This window comes from Paramormyrops kingsleyae, chromosome 23 (assembly GCF_048594095.1).
Source record: "Paramormyrops kingsleyae isolate MSU_618 chromosome 23, PKINGS_0.4, whole genome shotgun sequence".
In the NCBI taxonomy this organism is placed as follows: domain Eukaryota; kingdom Metazoa; phylum Chordata; class Actinopteri; order Osteoglossiformes; family Mormyridae; genus Paramormyrops; species Paramormyrops kingsleyae.
The window spans coordinates 15118302-15139823 of record NC_132819.1 but is presented as its reverse complement, the minus strand read 5'-3'; the positions used below and the strand labels follow the sequence as shown (position 1 = coordinate 15139823).

Here is a 21522-nt window from a genome sequence, read left to right as displayed (position 1 = left end):
TTTTGGATCTCTGTCATCTACTCTTCACATCCTGCAATCCATGATGCATGATCGTTTCCCGCAAGATGACATCTACAAATCAGCACATCTGCCAAAGTAGCAATAGCTGACCAGCAGGTCTCAATCCTCACTGATCATGTTTCACAGCATAATTAAAATTAAAATATACATGAATAAAATATACGGTACCCATCAAAAGTTTGGACACGCCTACTCATAGATAGGTTTATTTGTACTATGCCATATTTTAAAATAACTGTAAAGACATCAAAACTGTGAAGTAGAATATATGGAATTATGCACTAGACAAAAAAGCTACTAAACAAAAAAAATCATTTATTTGGCAGTTGCCAGTTCAGATCCCATGGCAGGCAGAGTGATCCCACCTTTGGGCCCTTGAACAAAGCCCTTAACCCCAATTGCTCCAGGGTAGGCTGACCCTACTGTCTCCTATGTGACATTTTCATGAGGTGATCTCCTGGGATGCTCCTGAAGGAGGTCCCACGTATATATATTGACCACTCATTGGCCATTTTTCTTTCACTCCCTGGTCAAACACCTCCAAAACCATTTCTAAAGTGTTTACGTCAGGTAGCCAGGTCATGTGATGCAGCACTGTCACTATCCTTTGCAGGTGGTTCGGCGTGTCCAAACTTCTGACTGGTATTGTATATGGATATTATAGGTGCAATAATTGCACTGTACACCTTGATGCCAAATGGCAGAGAGACCAGAGCAGAGACTGCTTTATCAATAACACCAGGGAGGTTCAGCCATTTGATGGGGTTGCCCTGAGGTTGAGAGGGTCCTGACCACCAGCAGCTGAGCACAGAAGTCACCTGTATTACCGATGGCCGGTGCTTCGATGCACTCTGACCAGCCTCCTCGCAGTCCAGTGCCACTTCAGGGAATCTACGTCAGTCTCTGCTGGGTTTTCATACATATTTCATACGTGAGCTTAGCAATTGGAGTTCCACGTTCCTTTCATAAGCCGCTTATTAGCCTGTCTTTCCGACTGAGCGTCAGCAGCTAAACAGACATGCCTCTGCAATTTAAAGGCCTTTCTTCTAAGGTGGAACAGGTTTAGGGCAACTTAACCCTGATTCATGGCCCTTTTGCCTGGCCCCTCAACGAATCTCCGTCAATGAGGGGATCGGCAGGTGAGGAGGAGACTCACCTCAGAAAACCTCTGCACATCCTGTGTCAGAGTCCCCACCCGACTCCAGTTGTAGTAGTTAAGGAACTTCACCACGGCTGGGTTGACGGCGTTGTCCGACGGGACGGTCCGGAAGAAGTTGGGGTACTTCTTCTTGTCTGCCAGGACAGGGGTTGTTGCTGCAAAGGAGAGCTGAAAGAGAAAATGGAGCCTGCAATGAAGTCTCAGCATAGCAGTAGATAACTGGCAACGTGATCACTGTGCCCATAACCCAGTGGCGTCTTCACATCCTATCTAGGTAACACAAAACTTCTATGTCTCTGATTCAAGTAGATTTGTTTAAATACATTTTTACTTTATACAACCTTTATCATGGACATGTGGGGTAAATACAATTAAAATCAAAACTAACAATTGATTAAAGAAAATAATAATACAGACACTCCTCTACTTACGAATGAGTTACGTTCCGAATGGCCATTCGTAACTTGAAATGTTCGTAAGTCGTTATTCAACATCATTTTAAGAGTATACGCAAGTACAAAAAACTGGGATGCTGGGAGTACGCACGCTGTAGTGGCCAGATGTCGTACTAGGCGGGATTGGCGCATAGAAAAAAAAAAGTTTCGGACAGGAAACACAATTTGGACTTGCAGTCCTCTTTGTTCGTATGTCTGAAAGTTCATAAGTTGAAAGTTCGTAAGTAGAGGAGCGCCTGTATATTCACCAGGGCCCAGAAATATGAACGGACATGAAGAGTGCCATTCTTCAGCATGACAGCAGGGGGGGTGGGTGTGAGGGGGGCACTCGGCTGAAACACAGGCTCGTGCTGAAATGTCAGCTCTGGCACCAAGCACCTGGCACCGGAGCGTGTTTCGGCACGCTAGCGGCTCTCCGCAGGGCTCATTCATCGCACGTCCACAGGGGCCTTAACGCGCACAGAGGCTGTCGCTGAGCCCAGGAGAGTGTGAGAGAACGTGCATGGAAACTAACCGGGGAGGAAGTTCTGCTGAGACACACTGAGGAGAGCCATCATAGAGACACATAGAGGAGACCCGTCACAGGGACACAATGAGGAGACCCGTCACAGGGACACAATGAGGAGACCCGTCACAGAGACACACCGAGGAGACCCGTCTCAGAGACACACCGAGGAGACCCGTCACAGAGACACACGGAGGAGACCCGTCACAGAGACACAATGAGGAGACCCGTCACAGAGACACACCGAGGAGACCCGTCACAGAGACACACCGAGGAGACCCGTCACAGAGACACACTGAGGAGACCCGTCACAGAGACACACCGAGGAGACCCGTCACAGAGACACACCGAGGAGACCCGTCACAGAGACACACTGAGGAGACCCGTCACAGAGACACAATGAGGAGACAAACCGCTGAGACTCATCAACCAGACACAACAAGAAAACCCAATCCCCATGTTCGGGAATAAATATGACTGTAAAATAATAAGCTAGGAGATGCAGAAAGATTTTGAGCAAATAATGGTATACTTATAGTTTGAAACAACTGGAATACCTTATCATATCATGCTCCATCAGATTCTGCCCTCCTCCCTCTAAAATAAACCAAATACCCGCTAACCAATGGGAGATCCCATTTAATTTCCCACCAATAAGAACACTCCATTTATCCCCAACTCAAATATGAGGCAGATTACTACCTTACATTGCAGGCTATTTCTTTGGACACCACAGAAACACACTAAGAAGACGCATTACTAAGACATAGAAGGAGAGATCACTGAAACACATCACCCTTCACCTACCACATAATAAAAATAGAAAGCAATGCACAATATAGGCAATATTCCAGGAATGTACACTGAGTTCAATAACCTTGTGAAATAAATTGTAAGTCTAAATAGGGCAGCAAGCAGCAAGGTCATTAAGAACAGAGGAATGTGGACTAGCTGTTGTACCCTTGAACAAAGCAGTAAAGATAGTGTCGATTAAAAATGTTAAGCTTTGTTAAAAGTGCCAGCTGAGGAATTAAATCACAATAATTAAAAAAATTAAAGCCGTCGCATGTGAGACAAAATTAGCCCTGCTTTTATTAGTCAACATTTAATCAAATGATGATGAAAAAGTTAACTGATTTCCATCTGCATTGCAGAAAAATACTGATAGAGCCTTTAAACCAACGTGAGGGGATTACATATCCCGTCATGCAAATCTCTCTACAGTCCCATCTGCCTTTAGACAGCCCATTATCGCTCTTGCAGAGATTTTTGGCAGAGCGTATTAAAATTGCTTCACAGCAGCCCACCTAAAATAGGTGATACGTCTGACCATTGCGAAAATTGCGCAGTTGCTGCACGCATAGGCGTCCCTTGGAGAATTGGCCAGCGAGGCCCGAGTGTCACGTGTGTGGAAGCGAAAGCAGAAGCCGGCACCTGGAGAGAGCGCTGGCAGCTCCGTGCCGAGGATGCAGGGGGTAAGCTTTCTGCCCACCCCCCCCTGCAAGAACCCAACTTCAGCCGCCTGAAACTCGCATTTTAATTAGGGACCTTTTAACGATGCCCGTTTCCGTGTTTAACTTCATCGAGTACAGATGCTGCCATGAGCAGGCTCAGGCCAATCTGCTCGCTGTGGACGGGAGGGAGCAGGCAGTTTAAAAATGGACTCAATCAGAGAGCCTAATTAGTGCTTTTTCAGGATGAATTTCGGTTGTATTCGGCTGCTTTGATTGCTTACAATTGCTTTGCTTGTTTTCTAAAGAAAACAGGCATTTCGATACATATTAGATTCTGGAATATTGCAGATGTGTACACAAAAACACGATAAATATTTGCCGCTGCTTAATATGTACCTTGTTTAGTGAGCACCTTAACTAAGGGTACAATAGGAATTCCATCCTAGGATTTAAATATGAACTATGATGGACATAAGTCGAGTACCTTAGGCACTATCTTGCCAGAAGTTCTGTGCAACAACAACCAACTCGAGGCCTTATCCAGGCAACAACTGGAAAGTCAAATGAGGAAAGGGCGCAAATCCCCCCCCCCCCACTCCCGTTCCATAACCCACAATTTGCCGAAGCTTAAGATGAAAATAACAAGATAATTATGAGCCCATGATGGCGTAAAATGAGCGCGAGGCGTTTAATATCCACAACAGCTGATTGCTGTTCAGGTCAGGCGGTTTGGACACGGTCATGCTGGACTTTTGGGAGCTCTCCTGTGCTCAGTAATGGTGTACGATCCATTGCTCATTACAGCACAAAGTGCCATTGCTCTTCAAATCAGTCGGGAGATGAAACAACGCATGGATTAGTGGCATCAATTTAGGGGGGACTTCCTACCATCTTCTCACCGTTAAAATCCCAAATCTCCCGTGAGATTAAACAGGCCCATCTCGTGTATTTTAATCCACAAATAGCCAGGACTAGGTGTTCCCCTCTACAAAGCCAGAGTCTCTCTGTCGAAAAACAATCATTCTAATTCATCACTGCTACACGAAATCATAAAGGCGTGCAAAGAATTGGGACAGTGCGGGATGGGAGAATTTGCAAGTTTAGCGATACAATATTTTCATCTTCCCCTCTATTAGTATGGCATGGCAGTCATATGCAGCATTAAAAGCCAAAGACCCGTCTAGCCTCCCAGCAGCATGTGAAGTCAGTGTGTTTTCCAGCTGATAATTATACTTTTCCAGATCCATATATCTCAAGACTAGTATGTTGTATCAGCTACGCAGTTAAGAACTTCAACAATGCAATTACTTGGATCTTCCCTATGACTAAACTGTCAAAAGTACTGTTTTCTATATCAGATAGTTAAATGGCATCAAACTGACATCTAACACAACGTAGGTTTTTTTTTTTCCCTCATCAAACTGAACAGTGTTTAATGTTTTCTGTGTTGGCTCATCTTTTTCTTGAGTGCAAACTTGGACAACCTAAAAACAGAAGAGCTTTTCAAGAGTGCTTTAATATCAAGACCTTCAAGAACCTCTGCAACTCCGAAGGGATCTTCAGAGATGTTTTTTAAAGCTTCATGCCCGTGGACCATGAGATCTTTCAAGATGCATTTTCTGTTAGCCATCAAAAAAATATGACCCCCTTGAAAAGAATGAATAAAAGACAAGGTATGCAATAAATGCATTTAAAATGTCCTTAATGTGAATTCAAGCTTAAAACCTTAATTTACCATGTGCTTACATAGCAAGACTCTACTGAAGATTCATCCAAGTAAGATCTGTAACTATTTCTTATTTGCTTGTCTATCAAGCATCGTACACAGTTGAAAGGTCTTTGAGACATTAGTACAAGCAGTCCGCGTCTCTTACTGATGGACGAGTTTCCTCCTTGTAATCTTCTCCTCCCCCTAATTGCCTTCTTGCCCTGTTGACTCTCGCACTACAGCATGTGCTGATTTTAATTGCCACCCCCAGCTAAGAAAAGGCAGATGGACAACCTTTCGTCCCCATTGGTTCTTTTTTCTTTTTTTTAATCAACGTCCCAGTGTTAGTGGTAATTAAAAGAGAACGAAGGTGTTGCTGGCTTCGATGGGACTTTGCGAGGGGAAGGTGAAGCTGTTCGCTGTGCTATTCGGGAGACACATGACGCGGTAGCAAGTTAAATGACGGTGTCATGTTTAAAAACTCAAGAGGAACATATCTGAGTTTAAGAAAAACATCAAGCTGTGTGTCAGTGTGGTTGTTCTCAGTGATAATGTGGCTGTGCTTTCACACATCTCTTTGTTGAGGAATTCCCCCAAGATCTATTTTTCACGGTTTTCACTCCTTGTGGGGACATTTTTGAAGGGCTTGTGTCTACATATAGACACACACACACACGTAGACACCTGCTATATATGTATTACTCTTTGTGGAAACATCCAGTTTCCTCCCATTTTAATATAATGGATTATCTCGAACTTCAAACTACCAAAGTTCAAAAAAGAAATGAAAAGTGGTGAAGAGCCAAAAAAAAGCGAATGACACCTTGAGAGCAGCCTTGTAAAAAGATATTTGTCTACGTCTGTTTTTCCAAGATTTGCTCTATTATCAGTGTTCACCCAAGATATTTGTTCCTGTGTGTGCAACACAAAGACGGAAAGAGAGAAACGAAACATGGTAGACAGACTGCATGCACTGGATTTTGGCGGTAATTATAAAAGCTCATCGAACACAAACACCAGGGAGCCCTATCGTATCCTCATACACCAGTACTAGTTTTAGTTAAGCTTATTAGGGCTTATGACTCAGCTGTCACAGAACTTGACAGTGAATAATACAGTCAACTTAAAAGACAACGTAATTTGTCCAAGATCTCAAAGGACCCGGAACATTGTACATTATGTGGTCTCTGTCCTGAGAATCAGACAAACCACAGGCCCAGAGCAACACCTCGTGCTGTCGGATAACCTGAGCCCTGTCCATCTCAAAGGGGCCGGCTGACCCCTATAAAGTAGCCGTTAGTGATTCATCTACCCAGTAGCTACATTTGACTGAATGCCTCTCTGTCGATTGATCATTATTGACTTGAATCATGGCTTTTACATCTGCATCGCTGGAAACCCTGCTCAAAAACCACAACACAAAGAAACAATTACAGGTATGTCTTTGTCTTTCAGAGCCAGGCAGTCCTCCATTACAGGAGATAACCTCAGCGTTACCATGATACCCACGATGGGCTGTTTGTCTGGCATCGAGTCAGGCAGCACACTGCAAATTCCCCGTGCTCCACAGTCCTAATGAGGTCTTCTGAAACTCTGACACTTCAGATAAGGGAATTTGCCACCTGAAGTCAATAAGCAATGTTTCATTTTCATCAGGATTCCTTTGTACCAGCAAAACCTATGCTGGGGTCCATATGGGGTCCATATTTATAACATAGAAAAGGCATAATTTGTCTAATTACAGGCAGTCCCTGGGTTAAGAACGTCGTATTTAAGAATGGGCTGCCATAAAGCATACTATATATAAAAAATTCAGGTCAAATACAAAATACTACTTTGTGACGTCTGTGAAAACACCTCAGCTGTACGTCAGCTTGACACACAGCACAGTATGTAGTTAGATTTATTATTACTATATAATAATGAAATTATTGCTATCATTATTATTATGGGCTGTATTATCATTTTTCTGACTTTCCTACAAATTTGACGTGAAGACAGACTTATGGAGCAGAACTCGTTCGTAACCTGGGGACTGCCTGTTTGTATATACAGTATAAAGCCATCAATTTTCAATGCCACCATGTCCGATGCAGGGTCGGGGGGGGGGGTCTGCAGCCTATCCCAGAAGCCATGAGCACGAGGCAGGGAATAACCCAGCCTCTACATTTATGAACCATAAAAATATACTTAATAATGAACAATAATAGAAATCTATTATCTCTATTATCGTATAATATTCATCATCTTTACCCATATGTTGAACAGCTGATAATGTGCCTGTATTCCGGATCTATCGAACATAAAGTTCATGTTTTTTCCCAGGCTATGGATTAGCCCTGCAGGGACGGAACGCTGCTTCATGCCGCTAGGATTCTGGGCCGTGGAATCGATTGCGTGTGGATAAGGGGTATGAGGTCCCCTCAGAGGCTCCTGCAAGCACCGTCGCCTAATTAGGAGCAAACAAACACGCTGCTAAAACACTAATCGATGCCTCGCAGTTATCTGGTCCACTGCCCCCCCCCCCCCCCCACCCCGTCCCCGGCTGTTTCTCCCTCTCCCAGGATACCTTTCTCCAGGTTCAAGTCAGCCCCGCTCCAGTAGCCCCTCGGGACGCTCACACCTTCTAATAAAGCTCTCATTCTCCAGGCCCTGCTCCACAGCGCCTGCTGCTGTAGGGTCTCCTGTCACTGTTTGCCAAGAGCCGGCCGCCATCATTTACTGGGGGGGGGGGGGGGTTTAAGGGAAATAAATAGTGCAGGTTCAAAAAAGGGCAGCCAAAGGTCACGGACAAAGTAACAAATGACCAGAGTCGATCTTCCCAGGAGATATTGCCATGGGCTTCAGCTTAATTAAGTACACAGACTCTACATGAATCACATGGTAGTAGAAGCCTTGTGACCATATTAATGCTGATATAGGGTCAGAGGTCATTTTAATAAGGCTGTTAAATAACACTGGTGTCCCATGAAGGGTTTGGAAATTACTACAGTAACTTTACATCCAGGGTTTGCTCCAGACTTCTGCCTTGGAATAGGCTCCAGGCCCGGATTATTACTGACGGCTGTGAATCACAAATGGTTCTGTAGTATCTATATTGATAAACATTAGGACCCCAGAGCACAGATAATTCTGATTATGAGCTATATCTGTATCTGATTAGTGATAATCTCCCCCAGACCACGCACCCAGAGCTTTATGGCCATTCTCAGTTGCCATCCTTCCCAAAACCAGAGGTGCTGAAGCCAAAATGGCGCCCTTCCCCCTCCGCCATTTTGTAAAATTCACACCTCAACTAAAGTCTCCGCGCATCCATGAGTGGTGTGGTTCTGTTCACTGTCCCAGTAATGCTCCCTGCAACCAGAACTGACACATTCAGGCCCCTATGAGAGACCATCTTCAGGAGGCCTCGCCTGCAGGTCAGCAGCTTTTGGTTTAATATTCAGGAAAGGTGTGTAACATTTTGTGTGACACGCCGGCCCTCTCTGTGACAGGGCTGTATGCTTTACTGACTTCCATTATAGATGTCTGTGCACGAGTTCAGGCTGGCAGTAACCTTGCGTGCCGTTACAGGGTTGGCTAGTCACTGGGCCCACCTGCCTGCGTGCTTTGCAAAAAAAGGTGGCAACGTGGATACGGGAGAACATGCGAGATGCCTACAAAGGAGGGACCAGCTGACCAATCAGCTGAAAGAGAGCCGGCGACTTGGCGAGGAGGAATTTAGGGGGCCCATTTAGGAAAGTGATATGGGAAATGGCTCTGAATGCATGCAGCTGATTGGCTGGCTGGAAGCGGGAAGCAGAGCTGTGATCATTAAACACACCGACTTTAATAAAGCCGTGGCGGACTACTGAGGGTTATGTGGGTTATTTAGGTGCCTTGTGACATGTCCCCCAACCCCCCCCCCCCCCTCCCCCACGTTCACAGCAAGAGTGTCATTATTGGGCAGCAGATCCCGCAGTTATTAAATGCCTGGACTCATAATCTGAAAGCTGCCTGTCCGGGTCCCAAGAATGCGCCCACTACTGTACCCTTGAGGGGCACATCCAGCAGTACAGGAGGTTGCCAGGCAACACGTAAATGATTATAACTGCTAGGAGTGTCATTAGATCAGGGCGCCAACACCATCTCTTATTAAGAGATTGAGGGTGTTCCAGAGAAGGCATGCAGGTTCCCAGCTCAGTCATCCACAGCCGAGTGGACTGCGACGTCTCCTGGCCCGGCCCCGAGAACGAGCCTAACGGGTGTGGATGGAAATCCAGAGCTAGCCAGAGCCAGGCCCCACTGCCGTTCTGATACTCACGAATACGCGCTGATGGATCGGTGCTTATGAAGAGCAACTTGGAAGCCCTACAGTGCAGCTTGAGGCTCAGACGCAGCCTCTTGGACAGCTACTCTTCCCGGATGCTGTTTGACTGAGGGAGAGTGCCAGCTCATCATTATTAATAGAGGACGATGTTCGCATTTACATTTATCTATTTAACGGAAGCTCGTCTGCAAAGTGCAGTGTGACTGAGGCAGGTATTACATCAGAAACACACACACACGCCTCTCAAACCCAAGGTTATCGTACCACCTAAGCAGCTTCAGTGCCACTGAACCTCAGAGCCCTTGACAGACGTGTAATAAGACAGTAATTCAATTTTTTCCCCAAATGTGAGGTCAAAGCCAAATGGAGGGTCAGTCCGGCTCGATCTATGAGTTGGACTGTCTCCCTGAATGGTGTAGACTTTGCGTCAATGAGATCACTGACTATCCCCCTCCATGTTTTCCATGTCCAGCAGGTGTGCATACAGGGATGGGGCCACAAGGGCAGCAGCCCCAGCTGAAAGCTGATTGGCCCCCAGAGTGGCCCCTCCCCCATCACTCACCAATTCAAAACATATCATTGGATAATGATAAGGTTGGTCCCTCTATATGAATTATAGCCCTTTTTATGCCCTCCACCTAAAAAGATCCTAGAATCGCCACCATTGAGGGATGAACACCGACTTTAATTGTCCTTGCAAACCAAGACACCAGAGTCAGAGCCATGGACTCGAATGCTTCCTGAGAAACGGGATTCTGCGCTCAGCAGTCTCTGCGGCTATCTTTACCGCCTACCCAATGTCTCCTGGAGCAGGTAGCACGTCTCCATCAGGAAATAAAAGACAAATACATCGCGGTCTATCACGTGACAGCAGTTTGTCTACGCAGGCATGTGCTCTGTCCACAGAACAATGTCACCACTGCAGATTTCTGCACGATGGAAAGGCTGTTAGAAATACTTATCCACTTGATTATGAACACACTGGGGTTCGAGGGGAGCAGTTGTGAGACAATGAGCATTCAGCTGAAGTTTCCTAGATCAGTGGTGTACAAGTGCTACTACGTTAATAAATGTTCAGTCCAAGTATGTCTTCTGTTCTTTGGCAATTGTGAAATTAAAATATGTCTGCGGGAATTCATCACTGTTGGACGTCGCGGAGCCCAGTCGAATAGCCAGAAACACTTTACTACATTGAGATTAATATTCATTAATTCATAGTTTTGGAGAAATAATTACAAATAAATTACCGTGCAGTACATTAAGTGCCTATTTTACATAGATTCCAAAATGGTAATATGAAATATTATATTGTAGATTATGCTCGACATATTGCATATCAGGAGTCTGGTACCAAACCCATCCATCCATCCATCATCCATCCATCCATCCATCTTCCACGCCCGCTTATCCCGATCAGGGTCAAGGGGGGGGGGCTGCAGCCTATTATTTTCTGTATTCTGGATTTGGGAGTGAATACTGCCCAAAACAATCACCTGACATTAAATGGTAACGATTAACAGAATAACAGGGACGCAGAGAGGACAGGATATGCAAATCCTGAAGAGTTCCTATGTTCCTGCACTTGTACAAATGCCAGGATCATTAATGCTGACTGCAGACATAAGTAGAGCCCACTTTTGCTTTTTTGTCATCCTCTGCTGAAACTGCTGTGCCCTCCCCTTCCAGTTAAAACACAGTGTGACTCCAGTGGTGGGTGGGGCATGTAAAGCAGAGATCAGTGTTAGAGCTGTCCCTGTGCCAAAACGACTCAGCCCGCCCTGCACCCCAGAGGTACGCGTTGGGTCACCATGCAGACCCATTTCAGAGTCAGCATTATATCTCATCGGCGGTCACAGGACACCAAAAGCTCTCTTTGTGTCTTTAAACGCCGACTTCCTCCCGCTTGGCGGAAGGCCTGCCCCGACAGTACGTCCCCCTTTTGCTTATTAAACAGTTCTGGGCGAAGATGTAATCGTCGCAGTTTAATTTACACCACGCCACTCCACTCGCCACGCTAAGGTAGACTGATCGCAGAGTCCTCCCCAAGCGACAAATCACAGCGTTTCTCTATTTATAAAGGTGAGATCTGATTTTGCTACCCGCAATCTCATTGCATCTCTGCGGTTGACACATCACTGCATATGAAAGATTAATGAGGAGATGGTGAACTACAGATAGATTTCTCCCTCTTCCAGAACGGCAGGGTACAAGCATGGACCCTGCTCTCCATCTTCTGCAGCCAATTCCTGACTCACGCTGCCCCATTTTGACTGCTGGACACTGAAATGTCCTGGCTTGGAAATAACAATAGCCGTAATTAAACATCCCAGAGCATCTCGTTACGTGATCCTGGCTGAATTCCAGTGGAATCTCAGGAGATTCCGGAATGATTCCCGCGGTATCTTATTAGCTGCAGGTCAGCTATTGGCTATCGGGATCGACAGCTAAAGGATGGATCCAGCCGGAAGCTGGTCCTAATGCTCTCTGCGGCCCTGGTTATTTACCATAGTGCCTTGTTTCCATTCACCAGATAACATCCTCGGATAAAGTTCACCTTTCGCACACCTCGCAGGAATGCCCTTGAGTGCACGGGCGTGTAGAGAGAGCCCCCGCGGCCTTTTGTCATTGCAAGGCTGCAGTCGTTGGCCGTATCTGATCCCCAGGCTCTGATTCACTGTTTGGGTTGGCAGTGGTGCTATTTGGGAGCATGGCCCTGTTACCATTCATCTGCGCTGAAAGGAGACGGCTCTCTCTGCGTTCACACGGATAATAGCGTCCTGCCCCACATCCCTGGTGCATTAACCAGTTGCAATGAGTACGTTGGAAGTGCAAACAAACCAGAGAGGCTCTGAGGGGACCAAAAGCGCCCACAGACATATAATGGAAACATTGTGTTACACAAACAGCAGAAAAAACGGCTTCTTTCTAGGGGTAAAACACCTTCCTTATCCGATATGTGACATATGATGTTACCTTCACCTACACAACATTTCTCACTGAATTACAGGAAGGAATGGCTTGACAGATACAAGCACAGTAAAGTGAATTTCATGTCTACAAACCGAATGATTTCCATGAATTCCTTCTGCGAAATTTCTCACTTGGGAGATGACTATCTCTCTTTTGGACAGACATGACATGAAGGCAATGTGACAGAGAATACGATCATGTCACAACCACATGTGTCACTACCAGCCAGCCAGCCAGCCATCCTCTCACTGCTTACCCTGCTCAGGGTCACCGGGGGGCAGGAGCCTATCCCAGACAGTGGGGACACAAGGCAGGGGGTCCCCGTGGATAGGATGCCAGTGTGACATGTCCATGAGGCAGGATAATCTGGCAAAAACAACTAGGGTCCTGATCCCAAGAAAATGTACACAAAGCGTTGTGTTACTTTTAGACGTCAAGTTAGTGTAAACTCCTGGCGGCCAGAGAGTCAGATTCTTCCAGATGTTTCTATCTACTCTCCGGATTTCCAGGCTTCCCAAAGGCACGTTCATTATTGTGACCAGATCTATCCCTCTTGTTGAGTTTGTCTATTTCTCTGGATACCTTCAGGTTTCCCAAGCTGTGCAGTAAAAGCCTTGTCCCGCACTGGCTCTGCTCATAACATAACTGAAACAAGATGGCTCCAAAACGGCTCAGGTTGAAGTGGCAGCAACATTAAATAAGGTCTTCTGAATTATTATTTTCACTGGGCTATTTTGCTCCGAGCCCTGTAGTCATTTGGGTAGACACCAGAGGTTAAATGGAACTGACTGGTGCTCATTTCAACATGAACGTGGAACCAGTCCCACGTCGGGCACAATTGAGGCCACCTAAAAGGAAAGCAGGGTGGTAATCAAGGCCGACGTGACGACTGCGGGACTGTTGCCAAGCGCCACACGATTTCGGTCTGTGTTCTGGAAATGTTAAAGAGGCTGGACCCAAGGAACGAGGTACAGGGAGAATGTAGACTTTGACGTTAATGGCAGACAAGCCGCCAGGAGGAGACTGCAAATAGTTAATGTCTATAAAGGAAGCAGAGAGCTTAACATGAAGGTGATGGAAGCGTGGTTATAGTTGGGGTGTCGGGAGAAATTACGGACATCCCAAAATGGCTTCCAAGCATATTGTCACATCCCAGGCAGCAGAATGAAAAGCCTTTGCATGCGGTACACATACGACGGGAGCGACGCGCGGGGAATAGACCTCTTTAACAAGAAAAACAAATCGGCGAATTTGATCTAAGGGCAGCGCCTTACATTTAACGTTTTCATTTTCATTCACGGAGCGGCTTTCGGAGAAGCATGGATGCGCGGTGACGGCAGCGCCGGCTTCCATTACTGGGAGACAATGGCAGATAACACAAGCATAAAAAGTTGGGATGACTTGCTGAAGTATCGCAGTTAGGACGTAATAGCTTACATATCCGCGGAAAGTGCTCCCTTCAGATCGATACCGCTGCTAGTCCCATTTCCTTTTTCCATTCAGGACCTTATCCCGCATTTTCATTTATGACGTCCTGAAGATTGCAGCAGATCTTTTGGCACATTATGCTGCCTTTCACTAAGAGTAATTCGATTCCAGTCCATCAAACCTTCCGCCGATGGAAAATCCCAGCCTTGGGATCGCGTGCGAGAGTAAACAGGGGGCCAGCCACCCAAAGGCCGGCGTTAATAACAGAGGCTTAAAACAGGAGCCCTGAAAAGCCCCCAGGTAAAAGAAAAGGACGGGGGTCACTGGAGGGATGAGCACTCCTGATACTCTTATAAAAAATGTCCTGAAGGTGCACTCACATAATGAAAGAGAGGTATTCCCTTTCCAGCAGTAGCTGCGCAGTCCACCCTCCATGAGGGAAGGTCATCTTCCCAAGTAATAACTCTCGGACACATACGGCACCTGGTTTCGGCGACAAAGTGTCATTTTCCAGGAGGGAAGGAGGTAGAAACATAAGCAGCATGGGAACGTTGAGTCGTTTCGCGAATTTGGATGCTGTGCCTGTGATTGGAAGGTTTTTGGTTCAAATCTCAGACAATAATTTCACCATTGGGCCCCTGAGCCAGGTGCTTAACCCCTCTTTGCTTCAGGGATTGTCACATCTGCTAAATAGGTTACATTTTAATTTAATTTAACCAGGCCTGGTCACGTTTTCAGCTTCCGGGCCATTACCTGGACTCAAATGAACATCTAATCTGCAAAATAAAAGGTTTTCCTCTCATGCAGGCAACTATTTTGGCCTTGACATTAAATAACGTGAAGGAAAACGACATGATGACTTGTATTAAATGTGCTCATATTGAACTAGGCTTCCTTTTCTACCAACCTGTGAGGCCTCATTGAAAGCCACCGGAGAGAGCGCATCCATAACTGAAACTGGGTTTTATAAGCTAAACGTTCAAGGATCCTCTTCCGCATAAGTGGGCCCGGCGTTCGACGGGATATCACTCTCGTAATCTCCTAAGAGACAGCCGAAGGGAAATGGAATTATCTGTAGCTTAATACCCAAAAAGAAACGGAGCAATGAGATGTGAAAAAAAAAAAGATTATTATACATCTGAAAGCTTTTGGAACTATCACGGCTGAATGTGAGTGTTGATCCGAATGCGGTTTTCCATAATAGACGTAACTGGCATCTTGCACAGACATTTGCGTGAGATTACATCGAACACCACAAGCAGGGAAACTGCTGTACGACCCGTACAGTAAACAGAGGATTGTATCCATGCAGAATCGCAGTACTCTTCTGGAGATATGCTAAGTGATAACAGTTTAATTAGTGGTAAAGACATTGGTAATGGTGTTACGCGTGTTTCAGTATGTATTTTAATCGTTAATCACTTTTACAAAAGAAAAAAAACTATCACAGTGGCATATTTACTGCTCTTCTTCATTAGTTTGTGTCACTCATTATCCGCCAACTACTGTACACAAGCTATGAGAACTGTCATTTTGCATGGCTCAGCTTACAAAAGTAATATAATGAATTTGTATTAGTATTAGTGTATTAGTATGTCTTAGGCTGGCATTACATCCAGAGTGACCCTAGCCTTGTGCCCTATATCGCCTTGGATAAGTTTCAGGTTCAGCATTACCCTGACCAGCATAAGAGGTTATGGAAAATACAGATATATGAATGTATCTAGGCAGTTGGAGAAGTGGTAGTTTACTATAACTCAAAAGCATAAATTAATTTAATATTAATGCCCAAAAAGCAAACCAGAAATGGCCTATTATAATAATTTATTAATTATAAACTGGGCAAATGATCAAAAACTGAATATTTGTACTAAAGGTAGCATCATCTTTAACAACGGGGTTAAAGATCAAGGTTTAAAAACAGAACGAGATATAGGAATGAAGATGCCTTGTGATGCACTGCAATGACCCACAATACGCATTCAGACTTATAGCCTGAATGATTGAAGAAATATTGTAGGTTGGTATAGATGCCAGGCTGACATGCTTTTTAATCTCCTTTGGAAGATGCTTTATAAAGCCATATGTGCTGTGCACAGAAGGGCAAAATCCCTTTGAACAGCCTCTGTTGGATGAATAATGCATAAATTTAATATCCAACCTTGACACTGACGGGGTCTTATGTGCATCCATGTGAGAGCTCCCCCGAGCCACGGATTACTATCGGCGGATTATTTTTACCAGGAAACACAAGTTTTCGTTCGATGCGCAAACATCGGCTCCACGCGCGCGAAAGGCGCACAAAAACAGAATAATTCAGGGGTAAATAAAGCCTCCGGTTGTATTTTTGAAACGATAAGGGAGCCCAAATTACCGTGTGCGTGGAACGAAAATTACCAAATTAGCACGAGACGCTATTATTCCCTGTTTTCCAGTGAAAACATGGGATGCGTGCGGAAGAAGCCGCCCATACGAGCGAGGGGGGGATTCGGCAAGCATCTGCATTTCCAAAGCGTATCTTCATAAAACATTCATGAAGCGCTTTCAGAGGAATTCAGTGAAGAAGGAAAAAAAAAGCAGCTACTGCAAGAACCAGCAGCTGCAGGAGCAGAGGCAGAGCCAATGAAATCGCACCAGCTCCCCCCACCCATCCACCGGGTCCCCCACCATTGTCATTGGCTCTAAGAGATGTCAATCACTGAAAGTGGAACCCGGTTTCACCAAATGCAAGAATATGACACAATTATTATTTGGTAGGTCACAGAATTGTATACAGTATATATATATATATGCATGAATCATGGGCATAATCATGGTGGGATTCAAGAAATTAGTGCATTTTTTTTTACCTACAAATCTGATTAGGATAAGCGGTTAGTAGATGGATGGATGGATGGATGGACAGATGGATAGCATTTTTATTTTGTACAAAGAAGAAAGAAGTAGAAAGTAGCCTGTGACAGTTCCCATTTTTCCATTTCAGATGCCACTCCCCCCCCTAAGCCGGCAGTTTGCAGGAGTCTGTAAAAACAGGGAGGTGTCACACTTCAGCAAAACCATGCAGTCATGATTACCGCGTGACGCTGATGCCCTTGCCGGCCGCGTACGTCCCGAACGACGCGGCATTTTGGCAGGGCAATGTATAGGCACGCTGTGCCGGGCACGGGTCCATGCGATGATGCACGGATGGGGGGTGTGCAAACAGGGAGGTGATTACAGCATGCAGAGTCAGGGGGGACACGACACTGAGGTGCGCTGGTGGGGGGGGGGGGGACTGGGAGGAGGGTATTGCAGGATAGGGAAAATCAGACGGAGTGGGGGTTCGTGTGTGTGCTGTCACCAGGGAGAGGGATAGGCTGAGTGCGGAGGACTGGTCCACAACTCACACTGACCAGTGACAAGCCAGGCGGAAAGAGGATAGCATAGGATGCTACTGCGGTAACGAAGGAGTCTCGCAATCAGCAGACGAATGGCTGGCATTAAATCAGTGGGGGGGGCAAACATGTCTCCGGGGTGATATATAAACCGTCCCTAAATCCTCAGAGCCTCCGTCAAGCAACAGGACGGTCCAAGAAGGGCTGGCAGATTCTTGTCACGTAAACTGCTTCATCTTCCTGGCTCGCTGTCCCTGGGACCCGAGCGACAGACCTGATCCCAATCCCTGCATCGGGACGGGCGTTCGCCTATCGATCCCACAGCAGACCCAGGGCCACTTGAGACTCCCGCTGACTCCCCTTCAGGGTCAACTGAGGCTAGGGCTGCAGAGATGCTCCCTTCACGGACATTGGCCCCACTTAATTGTCCCTCAGGCATCTAGAAAAGCACACGGACTACGCTCCACCAAACAGACTCGCAGTGGGCTGGAGATACACAAGAACAAAAAAGAAAAAAAACAAACAGAAGTGTTAAAAAATCTCTTTTTATTACAACAAACACAGTCTAACAGAGCTCGCGTTTATTAAACTCACAGGCCATTCAGTTACATATTCCCTTAATAAATAAAAATCTTGTTTTTGTAAAAGGTAACAAAATAATACAAGAACACAGGAAGTGGCCAATTTGTTTGGTGGAGTCTGAAACTTTCCCAGAAGAGCAGGAAAGCACACGGTCCAGTGCCACTCTGTTGAGATGAAAGTTGGCCGAACAAAAAATATTCCATTGCTCTGGTGAGGCCGCTAACGCATGCAAGCCTGGATTCAGCACCGCCCCCGGTTACCCTAAAGACAGAAGCGGCAGGATGGGCCAGCAACTCCACGGGAAGCCCAGAGTAACAATGTGACCCCCCGGGCAGTCTGGGAAATCCCTGACATGGGTACCATCAGAATGAGGAGACAGCTGAGTTTGCTGTGGATGACACCCCCGCTGACGCAGGGCTTCGCCTGAGCAGAATGTCGTAGGTTCGCACGCCAGCGGGGCTTGACTTTGTCCCCTTTGGCAAGCTGTTTAAGCGGAATATCCGCGACAAAAACAAAAGATCATGTGGTCGGGATGGGGGACTGGGGACAGGGGACGGGGGGGCAGGCAGCGGTGAATGAATAATGTAGGCAGTGTCAGGAGCTTGGCTGATGAGGGGGGTGTGGCTTAGGGTTAGGACTCCGTCATTTATTAATCCCATCGGCTGCCCTCGTGTTGACCTCATTGTTACCACCTGAGCCATAAGCAGGGCTACAAGGAATTATGAGTATTGCCCACATATATTTTGAAGAATGGTGTGTGGTGTAGATATGTCATATGTTAGAGTGGGACTTTAATCTAAAATTTGAATTGAAAATCATGACTTAAAAGTTAACTTTAAAGAAGGGTTTTAATTTGCCGAGGCTTGATGGTTCTGGGTACAGTAGGGGAGTGGCCTTTGCTGTTATAGGGCAGTGCGCTGGAGAACGGCAGCGTTTCACAAAGCCGGTTCTTACAGAGGGTCGTGCCAGGAGGTTTCCATAAGATAATCTTTCAGGTCAGGCTCTGCACAGGTGTCATGGAGGGAGAGAAGCCGCTGTCCTTCTGCCCAGCAGATCTCACGCTGCTCAGGTCACTCTGCCGCCTATGCCAATTCGGAGGCGGATAACGATACAACGGCCACCCGACCGGATCCCGGGATCTGTCAGCGGGACGCTGACGTCCAACCCTGGAGGAACATTACTGGCCCCAGCAAGGCAGTAGAATCATGAATCAGGCACCCCGTACACTGGCTGCCGGGGGCTCGAAGACAGATGCTGACTCCAGATGCCTTGGCACTCAAGCCCAGGGTCTGTCGTGGCCAAAGGAAGCCAGATGTACAGGTGTGACTGTCAAACCCCAGAAAATGTTTATGGGGATGGACTCTGTACTCCTCTGACTGACTGCCACCACTTTAGGTTACGGGGTTAATCTGGAATGTACTTCGCATTCAGCGTAATTATCTCGATAGGTCTGTTGTTTACAGTATCTATTACTGCTTCTGCATGTGGACATTCCTTCTGCTCATACCGCATGAGGCCGGCAGAGGTGACCACAGGGAGGATCGGGGCACTAATTAAGCCTTAATGAAGATCCTGTTTAACATCGTGGAGCTTCCGCTGGAGCTCCTGTCGCAGCTCTCCTGTCTCTGACCAGTTCCATTAGCTGTCTTTGCTTGTAGACTTTTTGTCGTCTCCTGGTCCCAGTCTGATTCACAGTTGTCTTCTTCTGTTTTCGCATGTCTCTGGCTCCAGTTTCTACCAAGAACTCCTGTTTCTTGGTCAAGACTCGCCAAACTCTCATCTGTCTGATACTAATTTCAGCCTTAAGCTTCGATCCCGTGTTTCACGGTTCTAATCTGCCCTTGGGTCTGGCTCTTGTTTCTTGGAATGCTGTTCAGTGATTGCTCATAGCTAAGTTCTGGCAGTGGGCTGAAGATGGAGACTGGGGGCAGAAGACCACGTTGACCAAATTCCATCACATCATGGCTGGGCCATTAAACACATGAAAGTAGTCAAAGCAAATGTGATCCTCCAGGGACTCCAACCATGAAAGCTCTAGTGATCCCTATAGAAAAAAAGAACTTAAAGCAGTATGAATTGTTACAGGTTGACCTCTGGTGGCTGGGAGGACCAATAACACATAATTTTACTGTAAATGCCATGGCCCTCCTAGTCCTTAATGCTAACCTGAGTTTCTATAAGCAGTCCTCCTATTTGCAGTGCACTAGGGTACTTTCTGAAACAGGTTGCTAACAGATGCTATATTTAGCCAACACCTTTATATGAGCATCTTACCAACATGTATGACCTACTTTAAAATGACCAAACTTTGTTGTGACAGTGGTTTAGCCAAAGGCCAGAGTTTACAAAGTACATGAGAAGCGCACCGGAGGTTCAAAGGATGACAATGGTTGTGCTACACTATGGTTCACACTTCTGTTCCATAGCAACATCTTCTAAAATCCCACACATCAATCCACACATTTCCCAAACCGCCTGTCCAAGCCAATGTTACAGTTCTTCTCTAAATATTTACCGACTGCAAACAGTCGTTTGTTGACTCTGTCCTGGTCTGTCCTAGCAGAGGATCAACTGATGTCCCAAGACGGCGACCCCATGTTCCAGATCAAGTGCAGCTGCAGCAGTTTGCAAATGACTTAAGCATGAAAAAAGTAGGACAAGATCCTGCACTAAGAGTCAGCAAAACACCAGCAGCCGAACGGAACAGGCATGCCTATCAAAACATTTGCAAAAATGAGATTAATGGGAGAACTCCGGACATGCTTGCCTTCAGACAGGGAAGCCTTTCTTAACGAATTGGAGAGTCTGAACGCTCACCTCCAATGACAACTTTTGGGGTGTAGAGAAGCACTTAAGTGAATTACAGTGTGTGTCAGAATGAGGCTGAGAGCATCTTCACCGGCAGCCCCTGACCCAGTTACTGCCACCATGCCGCATTCTGCAGGGGTTCTGGGTAGACGCTCCGGAGAGGAGGCTGGAAATATCTCCTCGCTGGGGAAATGGCTGCGCTCATCAATGCCAGAAGACAGTTTTCCCCCCAAGTCCAGACATGCTCTAGAAACATTCTATTTCTCCAAAAAAAAGCAAAAGGAAAAAAAAAGATTTTTCTCAGTGACTTTTCCCTGAATCCTTGGTCCTGGCAGGGATGAGGATCTAATGGTACTGGGCATATTTGATGGTGTCGGTAACCATCTTCGTAGTCCTTTTTGGAGTTTTACGGTTTATGCAACTGGCCAATGAGAAGTGAGCTCAGTTCATCTCTCCCCTATCTCCCAACAGTGAGCTTTTTCGCTGACCCATGACTCACAAGGCGATGCCTGCAAGCTTACATAACTTTGAAACCTCCGTAAATGTGTGCGTGTGTGTGTGTGTGTGTGTGTGTGTGTGCGCGTGCGTGCCACACACGCGGGCTGGCAGGTCTATATGAGAGGCTGGTGCTACGCATTTGCGCGTGGTGTTATTTAATCGCCAGTCTCGCGATCCCAGAAATCCACAGCAACAGTTTCGCAGGGGTAGCTAAATAACATCCACCTTCAGATTCCGTTACTTGGAAATCG

The 21522-nt window shown here is 46.2% G+C and overlaps 1 protein-coding gene across 1 annotated transcript in view; it reads right to left on the bottom strand.

The window, feature by feature from the left end:
* Positions 1-21522, bottom strand: part of gabbr2 (gamma-aminobutyric acid (GABA) B receptor, 2) — a 148895-nt gene that overhangs the window by 64609 nt on the left and 62764 nt on the right. The window contains exon 4 of the mRNA XM_023812028.2: positions 1178-1348. Coding sequence (XP_023667796.1) covers positions 1178-1348 — 171 coding nt within the window. The remainder of the gene's footprint in view (positions 1-1177; positions 1349-21522) is intronic.